At 48.5% G+C, this 20,437-nt stretch overlaps 1 protein-coding gene across 1 annotated transcript; it reads right to left on the reverse strand.

Moving 5' to 3' along the window:
• Nucleotides 1–11,800: 11,800 nt before the first annotated feature.
• On the reverse strand, nucleotides 11,801–15,844 carry LOC310762246 (uncharacterized protein; the record flags this gene model as incomplete). Its single annotated transcript, XM_083612975.1, has 2 exons — nucleotides 11,801–13,903; nucleotides 14,952–15,844. 2 exons carry the CDS (start codon nucleotides 15,842–15,844, stop codon nucleotides 13,876–13,878), a joined length of 921 nt encoding a protein of 306 aa, XP_083469101.1. The 3' UTR covers nucleotides 11,801–13,875.
• Nucleotides 15,845–20,437: the final 4,593 nt, after the last annotated feature.

A 20,437-nucleotide genomic window follows, 5' to 3' on the forward strand; every position in this document is an offset into this window, starting at 1 on the left:
AGGTATGTGTGTAGATGGGGGTGCAGATCTCAGGGGATAATCCAGCTCAGCCCTTTGAAAGAGCAACAGACATCTTGTGTTTTTCTACCGAACAACATTCCCCACCTTGCCTCGACGCTGGGAGTCTTTGCTCTAAAATCCACAGCTAGGTTCGCAAATACATCTGCATCCTTTGAAGACTGCAGCGTCCACGAATAACTTGCATTTTTGTGAAGGCGGAGTACGAGAAATGGAGCTTCCCTTTAGATATTTATATATTTGGTTAGATATCAGCCTTTATATACTGCTTGATTGTTCTTCTTTGGTGTTGCTTCACAGCCTGTCAGAAGTCTCCCTTCACCACACAGAGGCAGAGTGGTGTAAGGGTTAGAGTGTTGGGCCATGAAGCTCACTGGGTGACCTTGGGCCAGTCAATACCTTTTAGCCTAACCCCTTAGCGTGGTTGTTGTGGGGATTAAATGAGATGGGGGAGAACCATGTATACCACTTGGAACTCCTTGAAGGAAAAGTGGGATATATGAATGAATGAATTGATTTATTATGGTCAAAGACCAGAAATTAGGTGGAATATAAAAAGGGACCGCTGACCAGTAGGTCCAGTCGTGGCCAAATCTGGGGTTGCGGCGCTCATCTCGCTTTATTGGCCGAGGGAGCTGGCGTACAACTTCCGGGTCATGTGGCCAGCATGACTAAGCCGCTTCTGGCGAACCAGAGCAGTGCACGGAAACGCCGTTTACCTTCCCGCCGGAGCGGTACCTATTTATCTACTTGCACTTTGATGTGCTTTTGAACTGCTAGGTTGGCAGGAGCAGGGACTGAGCAATGGGAGCTCACCCTGTCACGGGGATTTGAACCGCCGACCTTCTGATCGGCAAGCCCTAGGCTCTGTGGTTTTACCCACAGCGCCACCCGTGTCGCTAAGCAGTATATACATTTTGCTAAATAAATAAGATTGGGGAAGAATGAGAAGCAACGGGAGCTCACACCGTCACGGGGATTCGAACCGCCGACCTTCTGATCGGCAAGTCCTAGGCTCTGTGGTTTAACTCACAGCGCCACCCGCGTCCCTAGGTGGAATATAAATGCATTAAATAAATAAAACAACACCCAGAGAAAGTGCCTTCTGGTTTCTGAGTCTTGAACACACACTCAAGACACTTTTTGGAACTCTTCTCCATGTCTATGACTTCAGGCCTGCCTAGGACTGGCCCAGTACATTTTGCTGCCTGAGGCAAAGGCCAAGATGGCACCTCCTGCCTTTTCATGAACAAAAGCAACCAGATGGATCTTACTTTGCCACTGGCAATGAGGAGGTGTCCCCCATTGCTCCTGGGGCCAACAGCCTGGGTTAGGGGGCACCAGGCAGGCCAGGGCACACACAGCTCTGTTTACCCCCCCTGGCTTTCAGCATTTGCCACCTGAGGCAGCTTCCTTGAGCGCCCAGACTCACTTCCTGAGGAGCAAGGCAAAGTCAGGTTGCTTGTCCAGAGCTACAGAGCAATCTGCCCCTCCACCCCACCCTTGCTCCCCAGCTTGCTGTTGTGGTGACAAGATCTCCCTTTGCCTGTGATTACAGCACATCTCTCGGCAGGTTTTATTCGGGGCTCTCAGCCCCTCGACTTGTGTGGCCGAGGCAGAGGAGGGGAAACACTTTTTCAGACCGTTCCAGCTCGCGTTGGTTTCTGGAGCACACAGGAATCTCATGCAAGAGCGGCAACAGCAGCAGGGATCCCCTTCACAGCTCCTGCTCTGCCCTAAAAAGAAAATATGGACAAAACAGAGAGGCTGGCGGAGACAGCCAGTCTGAAAAGAGACCTGTTTTGCTGTCGGTGGAAATGACGGCAGGAGAATCACGAACTCTAAAAGTGCAGCAAAGCTCATGGCCAAGCAGGTCAGCCATAGCTTGGCCCTGAGGCCACCTCCAAGGATGCAGAGCATCGCTAAGTGGGTTGTGTGTCCTACTTTGCAATAAGGAAAACCTCTGTTTGAAGGTCCACTTTGAAGATGAAGAACGGAGAGCTGCAGGGACCTTGAGGATGGCCATCAACAGACCTCAGCACCTGGACAGCAGACAGAGAAGGCATGCAGATCCCTCGGTCACAACGGTGAGAGGTATTTCTGTATACGTCATACACACGATTTCTACATTGACACTTAACTTGACACAGTCAAATGTTTAGCAAATCTACTTTCTCCCTTGAACTCCTTTCGAGCAATGTGTAACTGGCCACCGTGTGCATCGTTGCTCCGAGGAGAGGTTTGCCCAGTGAGGCAGACATGATATTCCGGCTTCCCACCAGGTGGGTCACTGCTGCTTACTCAGAGGGAGAGTGGGGTTCTGAGGTGGTAGGAAAGTTGGCTGGGTGCAAATGCACCCACAGAGCCAATCTGCCACTCCTGGCTGTGTGTTTGCACTGCACCAACATCGCTGCCACCTCTCTCCACCCAGCAAGCCACTTCTGACTCCTGCTGTCTCATCCTACTGCTGCAAAAACAGCTCCAGAATATTGCATTGGGCAGGGCTGGAATTTCTCAGAGCAGAATTTCCTTTTTCTTTTGCAGAGAATTTTTATGGCAATTTTTCTCTTCCTTTTATTTTGAGCTCCTCCTGTGCAGTTGAAGAATAACTAGTGAAATGGCCTTCCCAATTTCACCATCGGTAAATTGTGGGTGGATCCAGTTTTAATATTACTTAAGAATATTTCAGATGTATTAAAGGAAAGGGTCGGTTTGTTCTTCATTATGTCTTCCAGCCCTCCTCCTTTAGCCCGCAGCTTCCTTCCCCATCAATTTATTTTGCATAATTTATTCACATCGGCTGGCCAGTGGGGAAGGGCATAGGAACATCTCGACGCTCCTCTTGGTAACCCTGAACTGACTGCCAATCATTTTCATTGGATGACCCTGAAGTGCCATGTTGTATACAGTTAATAATTCCTCTGAAACAGCTATTGACACTTTATTGACTCTCTCTCCAAGCTGGCCCCGAAGAGCCATACATCAACATGGCACATAAAATGCAGCCTTGGACTGGTTTAGCTGCATTGGGATCTGCCAATCGGAGGGGTTGGGGGTGGGGCAGCCCGAGTGCAACTCGTGGCACATTTGGCTTGCAAAAGAAAATTGGACGCGCTGAGTCCTATCGCTGACAATCCACCCGTCAGGGCCAGGCTAGGTAACCAGGCAGCCTCATCCAAACCTAGGCACTGAATGTCTTGGTTTTTCCAAGCAAAAATCCCTGGTGGGGTCAGCTTCTAGAGCTGGAGGCGAGGGCCAGTAATGGCAGGCAGAGAGTGCTGCTCCGATGCCCAGGCAAAAGCAGGGTGCCAGACTCCAGAGTATTGATGCCAGGCAGGGCTGGCCACATTAGAGTCTTCCTGTGGGTTAAACCACAGAGCCTAGGACTTGCCGATCAGAAGGTCAGCGGTTTGAATCCCCGCGACAGGGTGAGCTCCCGTTGCTCAGTCCCTGCTCCTGCCAACCTAGCAGTTCGAAAGCACGTCAAAGTGCAAGTAGATAAATAAGTACCGCTCGGCAGGAAAAGTCCTACCCTTTGGAACAGGAAAAAACAAGCTTGCTGCATCTTCATGCGACAGCCCTTGAGATATTTGAAGATGGCTCACATATCTCCTCTCAGTCTCCTCTTTTAAAGAAAGGCAGGAGGTGCTTCACAGGGTGCGTCGTTCAAACACTCCATGATATGCTCTCGTTGCTCCATAAAACCTTGCTGCAGCCACATTTACTGGAGGGGGCAGAGACACTTCACAGTGCAGTTTAGCAAGTCACTCTGTGAAACACCTCCCCCCCTCCTTTATTAAACTGGTTCCCTGGGTTGCCTGCCACTAATCCTGCTTACTCGCTCTCCTGCCTGCTATTCCTCATGCTGGAGTTGGTGCAGCCCCCTGCTGGCTATCACACAAACTGCAGAGCGTGACAACAGCCTTAGATTTTTATGTATATAGGAAGATATAGCACATGCAAAGTTTACATGAACCATTGCCCTCTTTTTTCCTGCTTATTTCCTCTTTGGGGGCAATGCTCCACCATGCGATGGCTCTGCCATCCCACCATCATCTCAGCCTCATGCAGCTTCTATTATTTCCCCCCTCGGCCAGCAGCTCCTTGTCGTTTTGCTCCTTCCTTCTCAGGCCACGGCTTAGCCAGGGCTGCCAGGTATAATCGACAGCTTGCAAGACTCTGAATTCATCCCCCACCCCCTTGTCAGCCTACCGCAGATATCCACCCATCGCTGGCTGCGGAAGCAGCCGTGCTGGCTCTGCAACAAATTCCCGTGGCTGACACCGCACAACTAAGGGGCTATTTGGAGCCCCGATATAACATTCCACTGCAAAACCACAATTGGACACGCTGTCATTCCCAATGTGTCTGAGTCAAGGAAACAGGAGTTCCATGCACTGCTTAGGGTGCAATTTGTTATGTGTGTGTGTGTTTATACACACACACATACATATATCCTTTTTATGAGCAATGTTATGGCCAGCTTTGATTTATTACTGGTGTGTGAGGCCAGCCTAACATAAAGGAGACTGGGGAATGTGCTTGGCTAAGCTCATACCACCTCTGTGGCATTGCTCCTGCAGGTGGGCACTGGCCTGTAAGTGACACCTAAGGGCCAGCTACAAATTCTTCTCTATAGGCAGAGACAGGCAAACTCCAACCCGCCTCCATTCAGAATGGGCTTGATAGAATCATGGAATTGTAGAGTTGGGACCCCGAGGGTCATCCAGCCCAGCCCGCTGCAATGCAGGAATCTCATCTCAAGCATCCATGGCAGATGGCTACCCAACCTTTGCTTTAAAACCTCCAAGGAGGGAGAGTCCTTAACCTCCCAAGGGGGTCTGTTCCACTGTTGAACAGCTCTTACTGTCAGAAAATTATTCCTGGTGTTGAGTCGGAATCTCCTTTCTCGTAACTTGAAGCCATGGATTCGAGTCCTACCCTTTGGAGCAGGAAAAAAAGTTCAGAAAGTTCTTCCTTTGTTTAGTCCTTTCTTGTAATTTGAAGCCATTGGTCTTTTTTGAGCTGTTCCTAAGAGCTCTCTAAAATCTCTGAAAGACCTGGCCTCTACCTTCTTCTTCCTTACTAACCTTATTCTGTATAGTTCGCTAGGGCTTCAGTTCCATATTAAGGGCCCATAAACCCTTGCAAAACTACAGCTCCCAAGGATATTTTTGCGCTGGGGGTTTTCTGTTGATAAGGACTTGAGGCTCTCACCACGGCTCCTGGTAAACCTCCCACCCTCAAAGTTATGTAAACTCTCCCCCACATCCCCTTCCGCCCACAGAAATAGCTGAAAGGGTCACAAAGGGGGCAGTGAATTTGGAGTGTGTACCTAAGCCTGCCTCTAGAAATGATGGATATATAGAATAGCGGAAAAATAGAATTGTAGAGTCGGAAGGGACCCAGAGGGTCATCTAGTCCAACCCCCTGCAATGCAGGGTCAGTCTGTTTCCAGTCTGTTTCATATCAATTTCATATGAGTGTGTCGAATCATAAATTGCTTCAGTCCCGTTTTCCAATTAATCAGTAATCTCTTTTCAAAAAAATCACATAAAATAATATTTAAGTATTCAAATGAATATATAAATATATCTCTAAATGTGTGTTATTGTAAATTATGCCAGATGTTTCTTTCTTTCTTTTAATTTACACATCGGGGTACATATTTTGAGCCAATAATTGTTTTGCAAAATTCAGGGAAGTGTGAAATCCAAAGGGCAATTACATTCTGATCCACGCATTAGCCCAGGAGTTGTGAATTAGGCCAGCTGGCTTAGAAATGCAGACCAAACGACATCCTCCGCTTCCCAACTAGAAGCCTGCCAAATTTCAAAGGCATTTGGGCTCAGGTCATTAAAAGTGCACTATTTTTAAAGTGCAGGAGGGGAGAGAGAGAGAGAGCCTATCCCCTTCCCCGATTCTGAAATTCGGCAACATCACTACTCACAGGAAGCCAGGTTGTGATGGCACTGCCATACAAGGCTGCCTTCAGATGTCTTTTAAAGGTTATAAAGATACTCATCTCCTTCACATCCGATGGGACGGCATTCCACAGGTCGGGTGCCACTGCCGAGAAGGCTCTCCCCCTGGTTCCCTGTAGGGAAGTTTTTAATGTGTGATGTTCTATTGTGTTTTTAATTCTGTTGAGAGCCACCCAGAGTGGCTGGGGAAACCCAGCCAGATGGATGGGGTATAAATCATATTATTATTATTATTATTATTATTATTATTATTATTATTATTATTATAGCAGGGACCAGGAAAGGGGGGGAAATATGAAGAAAAACCAGTCTGCCTTAAGGCATCCTGGATTTCACTATCTAAATTTCTCTTTTAAGCTGCAAAGGGATAGCACTCTGCTGAATCACAAACATGAGGAAGGATGGAAAATATCTGATAGGTAAAGGTAAGTCACAGACGACGTTGGGGTTGCGGCGCTCATTTCACTCTATAGGCTGAGGGAGCCGGCGTTTGTCCACAGACAGCTTCTGGGTCATGTGGCCAGCATGACTAAGTTATAAAGTTACTAATCTCCTTGACATCTGATGGGATGGCATTCTCTGGCGAACCAGAGCAGCACACGGGAACACCGTTTACCTTCCCGCCAGAGTGGTACCTATTTATCTACTTGCCCTTCAACGTGCTTTCGAACTGCTAGGTTGGCAAGAGCTGGGACCAAACAACGGGAGCTGGGATTCGAACCACCAACCTTCTGATCAGCAAGCCCAAGAGGCTCAGTGGTTTAGACCACAGCACCACCCGTGTCCCTTAAAATATCTGATAAATAGATCCTAACATGTCTCCACATCCCTACCAACTTCAGCCCTCCTAGTCACTGGGTACTAAATGAACCACTTCTCCCCCCGACCCAACACACGCACACACAGATCTCCCCACGGGGCTGCAAGCTCTGGGTCACTGGATTTGGCACCGGCAGGAGCTGCAGGTGACAGCAACACCTTCAGTCTCCAGGCCAGCACTGCAAAGACCGAAGGCATCCATCTCAACTTCCACACCTCCCCAACCCTTTCCCCAGCCCTCTATCCCAATTCCAGGAAAGCTCAGGTTATGCTCCCACACTTTATCCAATTTGTTCAGTTAAGGCGCACACGCAAATGCCTCTGCCCATCTGGAATTAGATTTGAGCAGGCCCCCTTGGTTCACGCCTGCTTGTTCGAAAGAAAGAAAGAAAGAAAGAAAGAAAGAAAGAAAGAAAGAAAGAAAGAAAAGACCAGGTGGCCCCGGTACGGCCCCCTAGCCCAACTCCTTGAATATTACTGTCAGATAATATTTTATTTCGCCACACAAGCCCTTATTGTTATTATTTATCTTTTATATGGCCCCGTCGGTCCTCTGGGCCCTCTGAAGACAAGCAGACACGGTAATAACTGTGTAAATTACGAACAGAAGAGTCAAAGCTCTCCGAAGTCCGCAGAAAAGCTTTCCTTGCTTCCTCTCAATGCTTATTCCAGATATTTCCCCCAACCCCACCTCTCCCCTCCCGGCCTTCCAAATTCCCACACGCGCCACCTAAGTCAAGGATAATGCTTCCCATCAGCCTCGGCATTATTCTCCTCTCAGGTCCTCTTTTTAAATTATTATTTTTTTAAAATCAAACGCTTGTAATCAGCCCAAGGATGCTCGGTTCTCACTTTAATCTCACACTTTCTGAGGGACCCCCCGAGACCTCTTTAACAGTTGATGCGAGCCAATGGAAACCCGCGCGCCAATAATTGTGCCAAACACGCCCCGCGATGTGCCTTGTATAAATACATACAGACAACTAAATCAACACTTTCCTCTGGCAATTAAGCACATGCCCCAAGGTCTCTGAGGGCAAGAGAGTCTGACAGGGAGAATTACAATTCCAGCTGAGGGAGAGGAGATGTCAGGCAGATTCCTCCAATGCAATCATCTGTGGGAAAGAAGAGCCTCTGGCTTTACGCCTTTCTCCTCTGGTGCAAATTGGGGAGGCCATACTAGGCTGGGACAGCAGTTTGGGGGGCCTGGGCCACAAGCAAATGGCGAACTCCTCTCCAGAGTATAGATAGACCAGCTCCACACCATACAGTGGTACCTCTGGTTGCGAACGGGATCCGTTCCGGAGGCCCGTTCGCAACCTGAAAAGAGCGCAACCTGAAGTGCCGTATCTGCGCAGGTGCATGGCACGATTTGGCACTTGTGCACATGCACAAAGCGCGATTTGGCACTTGTGCGCAAGCGTGAGCAGCGAAACCCGGAAGTAACCCTTTCCAGTACTTCCAGGTCGCCACGGGACGCAACCTGAAAAGACGTAACCTGAAGCGTCCATAACATGAGGTATGACTGTACATTTAAAACACTGTGGTACCACTTTAAACAGTTATGGCTTTCCCACCCAAAGGAATCCTGGGAACTGTAGTTTGTTTAGGGTGCTGAGAGTTGCTAGGAGACCCCCTATTCTCTCATAGAGCTACAATTCTCAGAATACCATGGGAAAAGGGATTAATTCTTAAACCACTCTGGAGAGCATAGCTCTGTGCAGCAGAGTGGGGTGCCTAGAAACACCCAGTGCCCATAACAAACTACACTTCCCAGAATTCTTTGGGGGAAGCCATGTGTAATGGGAATTGGGGTTGCTTGTGTGTAAATTCCAAACTGCTCCCAGCTGTTGGGGTAGCTAAATGTTTCCCTGATTTGACAGCCCTTACAAGGCGACTGTCTCAGTCACTGGCAGAATCCGTCAGTGGGCGTTCCCTAAACTTCTTACAACATAAAAGCTGTTTGACGCCAAGTCTCCTCCTCGCCTCTCTGCGCGGAAGTCTCCTGCGCAGAGTGGGCGTGGCCAGCGGAGGTCCTGGGCTCTCCCCGCTGGACCCTGTGGAAGGGTCTTGGAGCCCTCTCTCCGAAGACCGTCCCTCCTCCCCTTCTTTCCTGGTGTCACGCCTATTTCCTTCCCCAATGGAAGTATTCTCCCTCTCCCTGGTGGTCCCTTCTCCTGCATCATCGGAGAGCCCTACCTCCGCTCTGAGCTCCGATGTCAGTTCCCTGACACCATGATTGTTTCAGGTGGTACAATGGTGCTTTAAAACAATGGTGTGGCTGCGACCGTAGAAACGCTTGCATTCCAAAGGGCAGCTTGAACCCATGGAAAAACGCCGCAGTGCATCTATCATCTCTCCTTCCAAGACTGCTCCCATTCAGTGCTTCCCACCAGCGTTACTTCTTAACAGAGCACATAGTTAAACTATGGAACTCACTTGTCAGGAGACAGTGATGCCCACCACTTGCGTGGCATTAAACGACAATTAGGCAAATTCATGGAGGGGATGGCTATCAACAACCACTAGCCATGATGGCTGTGCTCCAGCTCCACAGTCAGATGCAAAAATGTCTCTGCGTACCAGTTACTGGGAGAGAGCTCTTGGGTTCGAATCCTGCTTGCCAGTTTCCCCCAGGCATCTGGCTGGCCATTGTGAGAGCAGGATGCTGGAGAAGATGGGCCATTGGCCTGATCCTGCAGGCTCTTATTATGTAGAGCAGGCATGTCCAACAGGTAGGTCGTGATCTACCGGTAGATCACTGGACGTCTGCGGTAGATCACTGGTAGATCATTGGCTCCCCCCAAAGAAGCTGAACAACTGTGGCTCCCCTAAAAAAAGCTCAACATTTTACCTCCTCCCTGAAAAAACTCAACAACTTTGACCTAAACCCCCAAAAAGAGGGTAGATCACTGCCAGTTTTTAACTCTGTGAGTAGATCACAGTCTCTTGGGAGTTGACCATCCCTGATGTAGGGCATGTCTCTGTCGGCATGCAGAGGGTCGCAATGCCAGCTGGCTAGCTCCAGCTGGGTCGTCTCCTTCCAGCTGTCCTGCTGCGAAGACCCATCGGCCTCTGCTCCGACGTAAATCAGCGACCCAGCCTTCAAAACCAGGGCACACTATGTCAGCACAGCGAACTGCACACACAGAATAGGCGTGAGGCTTGTGGAAGCATACTACAACTACGGATTTATTAATCATAAATCAGGACAAAGAAACATGTCGCCTCTCTCTTTGTCTTCTCAGAGAGACAGAGAAAAGCAAAAGCTATACACAGAACGGAAGTTCCCAGCAAGCTGTGCTGGAATGTAAACAGACATGTGACACGCAATAGTTCCATGTCTGCTCCTTAAGGTGGAATGGAAATTTCCCAACAGTCTCTCCCCATGACCACCATTTGTCAAGGTGTTTCTCTAGCATTCAACCTACTAGCCCTGCACCTTGCATGCTGGGTGATTGCACCCCTTAGTTGCTGTCAGGGACTCAGGAGCAGGAGCATTGGGGAGAGAGGAAATGGAGAGCGAAGGGGAAGAATCCGAGGGCAGCGTAGGGGAGTATGACAGTGGCCCGAGAGATTCCATGAGCTTCTCCAGCGAATCAGAAGATTCCCAGAAGGGGGCGCCTATGGTCAGGGCAAGGGGGGGTCCCAGGGGGGACGCACCAGAAACAAGGAGACAGAGGGGAACCCCAAAGCAGCAGTGGGGGATTGGGACCAGTTTCCCCACCAGAGCGTAGTGGGGGGGAAGAGTCACATGTGTCAGGGCCAGCGTCTCCTCCAGCGGGGAGAGAAGATGAGTCAGGGCTGACCACGCCTCCAACGGAGGGGAGGTCAGTTGCAGCTAGCCCCCCCAGAGGGGGAAGCAGTGACAGCAGCAGCAGTGAAACGGTCAGGAGAAAAGTTACCGGCTGGGCGCGCGCGCCAAGTTCAAATGTACAGGCGCGGGGAACAGCAGGAGACCCGGATGGGGAACCAGCTCCTAAAGCCCGCCGGAGGGAGGGGGAAGGCTCAGGGGACTCAGCGTCAGAAGAGGCTAGAAAGGGCGAGACCCCAACGGCCAGGCGGAACCAGAGGCGGAAGGAACTGAGGAAGAGGTGGAGTAAGGCTAGAATCTTAAATTGGTGTCAGGGGGGAGGAGACTCAGACGGAGCATCAGCGGTCTAACAGTTGAGACGTAGAGCTGCGCGCTGCGGCTCTGGAAGTGAAACTGAACTTCAATAAAGACTTTTGTACTTAACCAAGAAGCAGCGTTGGTCCTTTGTGAGCTGGGACCTTGGGCAGCCCTGACAGTTGCTTTTCAAAAAGTTTCTCATATTTCTGAAAACCTTGGGGTCTGCCCAAGCATGCTGATAGCTCATCCTTGTTTCTCAGTGGTCCGGGGGGCGCTCTCACCCCACAACTTTGCTATTAGAGCAAGGGGTCCCAGACGGTGGTCCACAAACTTCATTCTGGTGGCCCACAGCCCAGGTGTAAAGAACCCCCCCTTCAGTTTGAATTCTATGCAATTCAAATTCCAGTACAATAAAATACATTATAAGAAACAAAAGAAGCCATTAAGAATGCAATTAAGAATCTTACAGCAGCTAGCGCAGCCTGTTACTGATGCTACGACAGGCAGAAAAATCGTTAAGTGGTCCACCGAGGCCCTGGGCAATTGTCAAGTGGTGTGTGGGAAAATAAGTTTGGGAACCCCTGTATTTGAGGGAGTGATAACAAGGTCAATGTCAAGTCCACTTCCCGGAATCCAGAATGAGATGGGAAGCAATCTGAGCTAGCTGCTACAGAATCATAGAAGGTTCAAACGTTTGTCTCTGTTTGCATTTTAACACACGACTGATTACTTCACGCTTCCAAAAACGGCATGTGAAATGAAGCATGGCTATCTTTCGAAATGTGTGCTCCTCTGGATCTTGTGATGCATACAAACATTTGGCTGTTACATGGAAGTGTGCCTAAAAATACACATATAGTTCTTAGAATCATAGAATCATAGAATCATAGAATCATAGAGTTGGAAGAGACCACAAGGGCCATCGAGTCCAACCCCCTGCCAAGCAGGAAACACCATCAGAGCACTCCTGACATATGGTTGTCAAGCCTCTGCTTAAAGACCTCCAAAGAAGGAGACTCCACCACACTCCTTGGCAGCAAGTTCCACTGTCGAACAGCTCTTACTGTCAGGAAGTTCTTCCTAATGTTTAGGTGGAATCTTCTTTCTTGTAGTTTGGATCCATTGCTCCGTGTCCGCTTCTCTGGAGCAGCAGAAAACAACCTTTCTCCCTCCTCTATGTGACATCCTTTTATATATTTGAACATGGCTATCATATCACCCCTTAACCTCCTCTTCTCCAGGCTAAACATGCCCAGCTCCCTTAGCCGTTCCTCATAAGGCATCGTTTCCAGGCCTTTGACCATTTTGGTTGCCCTCCTCTGGACACGTTCCAGTTTGTCAGTGTCCTTCTTGAACTGTGGTGCCCAGAACTGGACACAGTACTCCAGGTGAGGTCTGACCAGAGCAGAATACAGTGGCACTATTACTTCCCTTGATCTAGATGCTATACTCCTATTGATGCAGCCCAGAATTGCATTGGCTTTTTTAGCTGCCGCGTCACACTGTTGGCTCATGTCAAGTTTGTGGTCAACCAAGACTCCTAGATCCTTTTCACATGTAGTGCTCTCAAGCCAGGTGTCACCCATCTTGTATTTGTGCCTCTCATTTTTTTTGCCCAAGTGCAATACTTTACATTTCTCCCTGTTAAAATTCATCTTGTTTGTTTTGGCCCAGTTCTCTAATCTGTCAAGGTCGTTTTGAAGTGTGATCCTGTCCTCTGGGGTGTTAGCCACCCCTCCCAGTTTGGTGTCATCTGCAAATTTGATCAGGATGCCCTTGAGTCCATCATCCAAGTCGTTGATAAAGATGTTGAATAAGACCGGGCCCAAGACAGAACCCTGTGGCACCCCACTAGTCACTCTTCTCCAGGATGAAGACGAACCATTGATGAGCACCCTTTGGGTTCGGTCAGTCAGCCAGTTACAAATCCACTGAGTGGTAGCATAGTCAAGACCGCATTTTACCAGCTTCTTTACAAGAATATCATGGGGCACCTTGTCAAATGCCTTGCTGAAATCAAGGTAGGCTACATCCACTGCGTTCCCTTCATCTACCAGGCTTGTAATTCTGTCAAAAAACGAGATCAGGTTAGTCTGACATGACTTATTTTTCAGAAATCCATGCTGACTATTGGTGATCACAGCATTCCTTTCTAGGTGCTCACAGACTGTTTGCTTAATGATCTGCTCCAGAATCTTCCCTGGTATTGATGTCAGACTGACTGGGCGGTAATTATTTGGGTCCTCTCTTTTCCCCTTTTTGAAAATAGGGACAACATTTGCCTTCCTCCAGTCTGCCGGGACTTCGCCTGTTCTCCAGGAATTCTCAAAGATGACTGCCAGTGGTTCTGAAATCACATCTGCCAGTTCTTTTAATACTCTTGGATGCAGTTCATCTGGCCCTGGAGACTTGAATACATCTAGACTAGCCAAGTATTCTTGTACTATCTCCTTAGTTATTCTGGGCTGTGTTTCCTCTGCTGAATCATTTGCTCCAAATTCTTCAGGTCGGGCATTGTTTTCTTTATCGGAGAAGACTGAGGCAAAGAAGGCATTGAGGAGTTCAGCCCTTTCTGTGTCCCCTGTTTGCATTTCACCATCTTCTCCTCTGAGTGACCCCACTGTTTCTTTGTTCTTCCTTTTGCTACGAACATACCCATAAAAGCCTTTTTTGTTGCTTTTAACCTCTCTAGCAAGCCTGAGTTCATTCTGTGCTTTAGCTTTTCTGACTTTGTGTCTACACGTGCTGGCTATTTGTTTGAATTCCTCTTTGGTGGTTTCCCCCCTTTTCCATTTTTTGTACACATCCTTTTTTAATCTTAACTCAGTTAAAAGTTCTTTAGATAGCCACCCTGGCTTCTTTAGGCACCTTCCATGTTTCCGTCTCATTGGTATTGCCTGAAGTTGTGCTTTTACTATCTCCCTCCTAACAAACTCCCAGCCATCATGAACTCCCTTTCCTTTTAGTATTACTGTCCATGGGATCTCACCAAGCACTTCCCTAAGTTTTATGAAGTCGGCTTTCTTAAAGTCGAGAAATTGAGTCCTAGTATGCTTGGCTGCTCCTTTCCGCTGTATAGTAAACTTCAGAAGAGCATGATCACTCGCGCCTAATGATCCTTCCACTTCTACCCCACTAACCAGGTCATCAACATTGGTTAGGACCAGATCTAAAATGGCTGTTCCTCTTGTTGCTTCTCCCACTTTCTGGACAATGAAGTTGTCTGCAAGGCCAGTGAGGAATCTGTTTGACCTTATGCTCTTGGCTGAGTTTGTCATCCAACAAATATCCGGGTAATTGAAGTCCCCCATTACTACTATCTCCCTTCCTTTTGCATGCTTGGCCATCTGTTCCAGGAAGGCATCATCTATGTCCTCCGTTTGGCTTGGGGATCTATAGTAAACTCCCACAATGAGGTCACTGTTATTCTTCTCTCCCTTAATTTTGACCCAAATGCTCTCACTTTGGCTTTGAGGTTCTAAATCTTGGATCTCTTCACAGGTATACACATCCCTGACATATAACGCCACTCCTCCTCCTTTCTTGTCTGGTCTGTTTCTCTGAAATAGATTGTATCCCTCCATTATTACATTCCAATCGTGGGACTTATCCCACCAGGTTTCAGTGATTCCTATTATGTCATATTTAGTTTGCTGTACCAAGAGCTCAAGCTCATCTTGTTTATTTCCCATACTTTGTGCATTAGTGTACAGACATTGAAGTCCATTAATCATTCCCCCGTGTCTCTTATTTAAGGATTTTTTCCTCCCACCACTAGGTCTGCGTGCTGTTTGCTCCATTCGGTCTATGACATTTGGATGATCATCTTCATCAATTGATAGACTCCTACCTTCAGGAGCACTGTCTCCCTCCCCCACATTAGTCAGTTTAAAGCCCTCCTGATGAGGTTTCTGAAATTTTTTGCAAAAACATTCCTCCCAACCGTTGTGAGGTGCAGCCCATCGCTTGCCAGAAGTCCATCTTCAAGAAACTGCATTCCGTGATCTAAGAATCCAAACCGCTCCTGTTTACACCATTTGCGAAGCCAGTTGTTCACTTCCACTATTTTTCCCTCTCTCCCTGGGCCACGTCGTTCAACTGGGAGGACAGATGAGATGACAATTTGTGCATTTAATTGCTTCAATTTCCTGCCCAGAGCCTCGTAATCTCTTTTGATCTTCTGGAGGCTATTGCTTGCAGTGTCATTGGTTCCCACATGAACCAAGAGGAAGGGGTATTTGTCAGTGGGTTTTATGATTCCTTGCAGTCGTTCAGTTACATCTTGGATCTTAGCCCCGGGGAGACAGCACACTTCCCGAGACATCTTGTCAGGCCCACAGATCACTGCTTCTGTTCCCCTCAGTAGGGAATCCCCTATCACCACTACACGCCTCCTCTTAGGTCTGGTCGGGGTTCTTCCGTGAGCTGTCCGTTCCAAGGTCGCCTGCACATTCCCTGAGGACTGCCTTTGCTGCTCGTCTTCATATACCTGATCGACTGTAATGAGGGAGAGATCCTCAAATGGAGTCTGCTCTTCGTCTTCCATGCTAGGGGAAAGGACCTCAAAGCGATTGCGTATTTCTAAACAATCAGAGCGAACCCTGGGCCTCCTACTTCTTTGAGTCACGTTTCTCCATATATCTGGCTCCTGTGTTGGTGAACTAGCCTCCTTCTCAGGGGAGTCCCCTGTCTCCTCCTTGGTGGAGACGGTGTGCTCTGTTGCTTCCAAGAAGAGCTCCAGCTCTCTAATTCTTTGGAGCGTAGCTACACGTTCCTCCAGTTGCTGGACTTTGTCTTTTAAGAGGGCAATCAACATGCAATTGCTGCAGGTAAAGCTGCCTGCAACCTTTGGCAAGATGGCAAACATTGCGCAGGAACCACAGGCGACTGCAGCTGTTCCCTCACCCTCCATCTTGGTAAGGTGTCGTTGGGGGGTGACTACAGCGGTCCTCCATCATAAAAAGCGTGAAGACAGGACAAATAAATCCCCCCAAATAAACCTATATCTCCCCCAACAAACGTTTGAGACTAGCTCCCCTAAATCTAAAAGATGGATCAAACTGTGCGCGCCATTAGGCGCGCGCCGCTGCCCTACAAGCTCTGACAAGCTCCTCCCACAGCTAATCACCTACCTCAACAGAAGCCCTGCCCCCTCTGACCTTTGCACAGAGAAGGCAGCTAATCAGCCACAAGAAACTCACACAAGAAAACCCTTTTTGTTCCTTCTTCAGCTGCTGCCCTACAAGCTCTGACAAGCTCCTCCCACAGCTAATCACCTACCTCAACAGAAGCCCTGCCCCCTCTGACCTTTGCACAGAGAAAGCAGCTAATCAGCCACAAGAAACTCACACAAGAAAACCCTTTTTGTTCCTTCTTCAGCTGCTGCCCTACAAGCTCTGACAAGCTCCTCCCACAGCTAATCACCTACCTCAACAGAAGCCCTGCCCCCTCTGACCTTTGCACAGAGAAAGCAGCTAATCAGCCACAAGAAACTCACACAAGAAAACCCTTTTTGTTCCTTCTTCAGCTGCTGCCCTACAAGCTCTGACAAGCTCCTCCCACAGCTAATCACCTGCCTCAACAGAAACCCTGCCCCCTCTGACCTTTGCACAGAGAAAGCAGCTAATCAGCCACAAGAAACTCACACAAGAAAACCCTTTTTGTTCCTTCTTCAGCTGCTGCCCTACAAGCTCTGACAAGCTCCTCCCACAGCTAATCACCTACCTCAACAGAAGCCCTGCCCCCTCTGACCTTTGCACAGAGAAAGCAGCTAATCAGCCACAAGAAACTCACACAAGAAAACCCTTTTTGTTCCTTCTTCAGCTGCTGCCCTACAAGCTCTGACAAGCTCCTCCCACAGCTAATCACCTGCCTCAACAGAAACCCTGCCCCCTCTGACCTTTGCACAGAGAAAGCAGCTAATCAGCCACAAGAAACTCACACAAGAAAACCCTTTTTGTTCCTTCTTCAGCTGCTGCCCTACAAGCTCTGACAAGCTCCTCCCACAGCTAATCACCTACCTCAACAGAAGCCCTGCCCCCTCTGACCTTTGCACAGAGAAAGCAGCTAATCAGCCACAAGAAACTCACACAAGAAAACCCTTTTTGTTCCTTCTTCAGCTGCTGCCCTACAAGCTCTGACAAGCTCCTCCCACAGCTAATCACCTACCTCAACAGAAGCCCTGCCCCCTCTGACCTTTGCACAGAGAAAGCAGCTAATCAGCCACAAGAAACTCACACAAGAAAACCCTTTTTGTTCCTTCTTCAGCTGCTGCCCTACAAGCTCTGACAAGCTCCTCCCACAGCTAATCACCTACCTCAACAGAAGCCCTGCCCCCTCTGACCTTTGCACAGAGAAAGCAGCTAATCAGCTAATCTTGATGTCCAGGAGGATCAATAGCCAGCCTGAGAAGGCAGATTCAGTCTAGGGCAGGGATAGCCAACACAATTGGCTTAGATGGCTTTAAGAAAGGATTAGGCCATATTGATTTGTATGCTGTTGGGGGGGGGGTTATGTTGTCATCTTGTTGAGCTGTGTATAATAAAGGGGAGCCATACCAGGGTGAAGGCATCCTCTTCTCTTTGTCCCCGCGTTAGTTTCAATTTGTTGGTTAGCTTTTCTAGCAGGGCTTTTTTCCATACGGTTTGGTACCAATGGTCCATGTTCACTCCTGACCACAGCTGTCAACGTTTCCCTTTTTTTAAGGGAAATTCCCTTATTCCGAATAGGATTCCTCGCAAGAAAAGGGAAAAGTTGACAGCTATGCTCCTGACAGGTCTCTCCAGCATCTAGTTATGACACTTCCAACTCTCACACCGCAAACGAAAACAAACAGATAATAAAGAACCCAAACTCACAACCCTGACACAAAAACTCTGCACGCACACTAAGCAAAAGAATGAAAAAATCACTACCTCCCTTTTCTACACCCCCCAATCTCTCACAATGCCTGTGACAGCAGTTTCTCACACCAAAGGTAACTGACCTGTAGAAAGGACACTATGAATTGAAAACAGAGATGTTGTACGTACCCTTGTGAAATATGAAAATCCTTTCATAAAAGCAGCTAAAGGAAAAAAAGAAAGAGAAAGAAAGGATTAGACACATTCATGGAAGAGAGGGCAACTGATGGGTACCAGCCATGATGGTTGGAGGCAGAAATGCTCCTGAATGCCAGTTCTGGAAACTGCATGAGAGCGGAGGGCTCTTGTGCTCCAGTCCTGCTTGTGGGCTTTGCCATGAGCATCTGGTTGGCCACTGTGAGAACAAGTTGCTGGACCAGATGAGTCACTGGCCTGGTCCCGCAGGCTCTTCTTATGTTTATTCGGTGTTGTTGTTAGACTACAACTCCCATTATGGGTATGCCCCATATGGGTATGCTCCCGGTATGCCCCACGGAGAGCCTCAAGGTCCATAAATGGCAACACCCTAGTGGTCCTGGGCCCTAAGGAAGTTAGATTTAGCTTCAACCAGAGTCAGAGCCTTTTCAACTCTGGCTCCGGCCTGGTGGAACGCTCTGCCTCATGAGACCAGGGCCCTGCAGGATCTGATTTCTTTCTGTAAGATAGAGTTGTTCCGCCTGCCCTTTGGCTTGGAGCCAATTTGATTCCCTCCCCCTCTTTCTTTTTTTCATTTTTCATTTTTTCTTTTTTCTTTTTCCTCCTGTGATGAGGCTGCATTTTAATATCTTAATGTTTCGATATTTTAATGTTGTATTTTAATCTTGTTTTTAAGTTGTATTCATTCAACTTGTTTTTATTATTGCTTGTTAGCCGCCCTGAGCCTGGCCTTGGCTGGGGAGGGCCGAGTATAAATAAAAATTATTATTATTATTATTATTATTATTATTATCCGTGGCCATTGGTGATGCCAGCTGGGACTGCTGGGAGATGAAGTCGAGCAGCATCTGGAGGGAGCTACATTGCCTGTGCCTGGTGTAGGCCAGGGGATTACTTGACAGTTCAGTGACAGACCACATGGGGCAGCTGCCCACAGATCCCTGCAGTTCCCAAGAGCCACTTAGCCTCGCTCTCCACCGCTAGGCAGGACCACCTGACCAACAGCTCCCTAGGCACCGACCCCTGCTTCAGTTCATCAATCACAATTTGCTATGGGAAAGGAAGACCATAAAACTGGGCGCATCCCTGTCCCTCTGCATTTGGTGTGACACCCGATGAAGGAAGACGGCTACCTTTTTAGTTCTGCATTCCACCCAGCCGTTCCTTCCCGGCTCCCCCTCCAGGATCTCAGTGGTCTCTCCCTCTCGTAAGGAATGTTGTCCCTGGAAAAGTTTGGGTTTTCTTGTTTTTATCGCTTGCAGGCTTCTGTGTTAAATAACTCCCATATGCAGCATTTCAAAAGCCGTATCCCCACATCTGTGCGGAACGATCAACTATCCCCAGGACGCCGAGGGTTCGGGGAGATGGATGCGTGGGGAAGGCACGGGACCGAGGAAGGCAGGAAATCTTGGGTTTTGTTGCCGCGTTCGGCTGCCGTCTCGCTGCACACGACCTTGGGCAAGTCTCTCCTAGCACTTCATCAGATTAGTTTCCTTTAATTCCTTTACAAAGGGAAGGATATATATCTGCCTTAGGAGACGACAGATCCAGACTCAGTTTTCCTGGTTGGGACCGTGATTTATACGCTGACACGTAACGTCTTGTTACAGCACATGGTGGAATTGGCGGCTACCAGTTTCCCACCATGCGGCGGAGCGGTGCGGTTTCTGACGCCGGTTGCCCTCGTTTCCGGCTGCTTAAAAAGCACATTAAACAAAGCTCTTATTAAAAAAATGTATGGGAAACATACTGCGTCCTAATGTTGCTTTTCCCACTTGGGCAATTGAGAGCTTGCTTGCTTGATAAGGATTGTGCTAGTATAGTGGCAAAGAGACTTAGCAGAGGAGAAAGGACCTCCCCGACTCAGTGATCTCTTTGGGGAAGGGTTGTGGCTCAGTGGTAGGGCATATGCTCTGTGTTCAAAAGGTCTCACGTTCAATCCCTGCCATCTCCAGGTAGAGCTGGGAAACCCTGGAGAGCTTCTGCCAGTCAGTGCGGACAATATGCAGCTAGATGGACCAATGCTTCATTAGAGCAGGGTTTCCCAAACTTGGGTCTCCAGCTATTTTTGGACTACAACTCCCATCATCCCTAGCTTACAGGACCAGTGGTCAGGGATGATAGGAACTGTAGTCTGAAAACAGCTGGAAACCCACATTTGGGAAACACTGCATTAGAGGGAGGAGGCAGTCCCCATGTTGTTGTTTAGTCGTTTAGTCGTTTAGTTACTCTTCATGACCCCATGGACCAGAGCACATCAGGCACTCCTGTCTTCCACTGCCTCCCACAGTTTGGTCAAATTCATGCTGGTAGCTTCGAGAACACTTTCCAACCATCTCGTCCTCTGTCGTCCCCTTCTCCTTGTGCCCTCAATCTTTCCCAACATCAGGGTCTTTTCCAGGGAGTCTTCTCTTCTCATGAGGTGGCCAAAGTATTGAAGCCTCAGC

Source organism: Podarcis filfolensis, assembly GCF_964270895.1.
Source record: "Podarcis filfolensis genome assembly, chromosome: 5".
NCBI lineage: Eukaryota > Metazoa > Chordata > Lepidosauria > Squamata > Lacertidae > Podarcis > Podarcis filfolensis.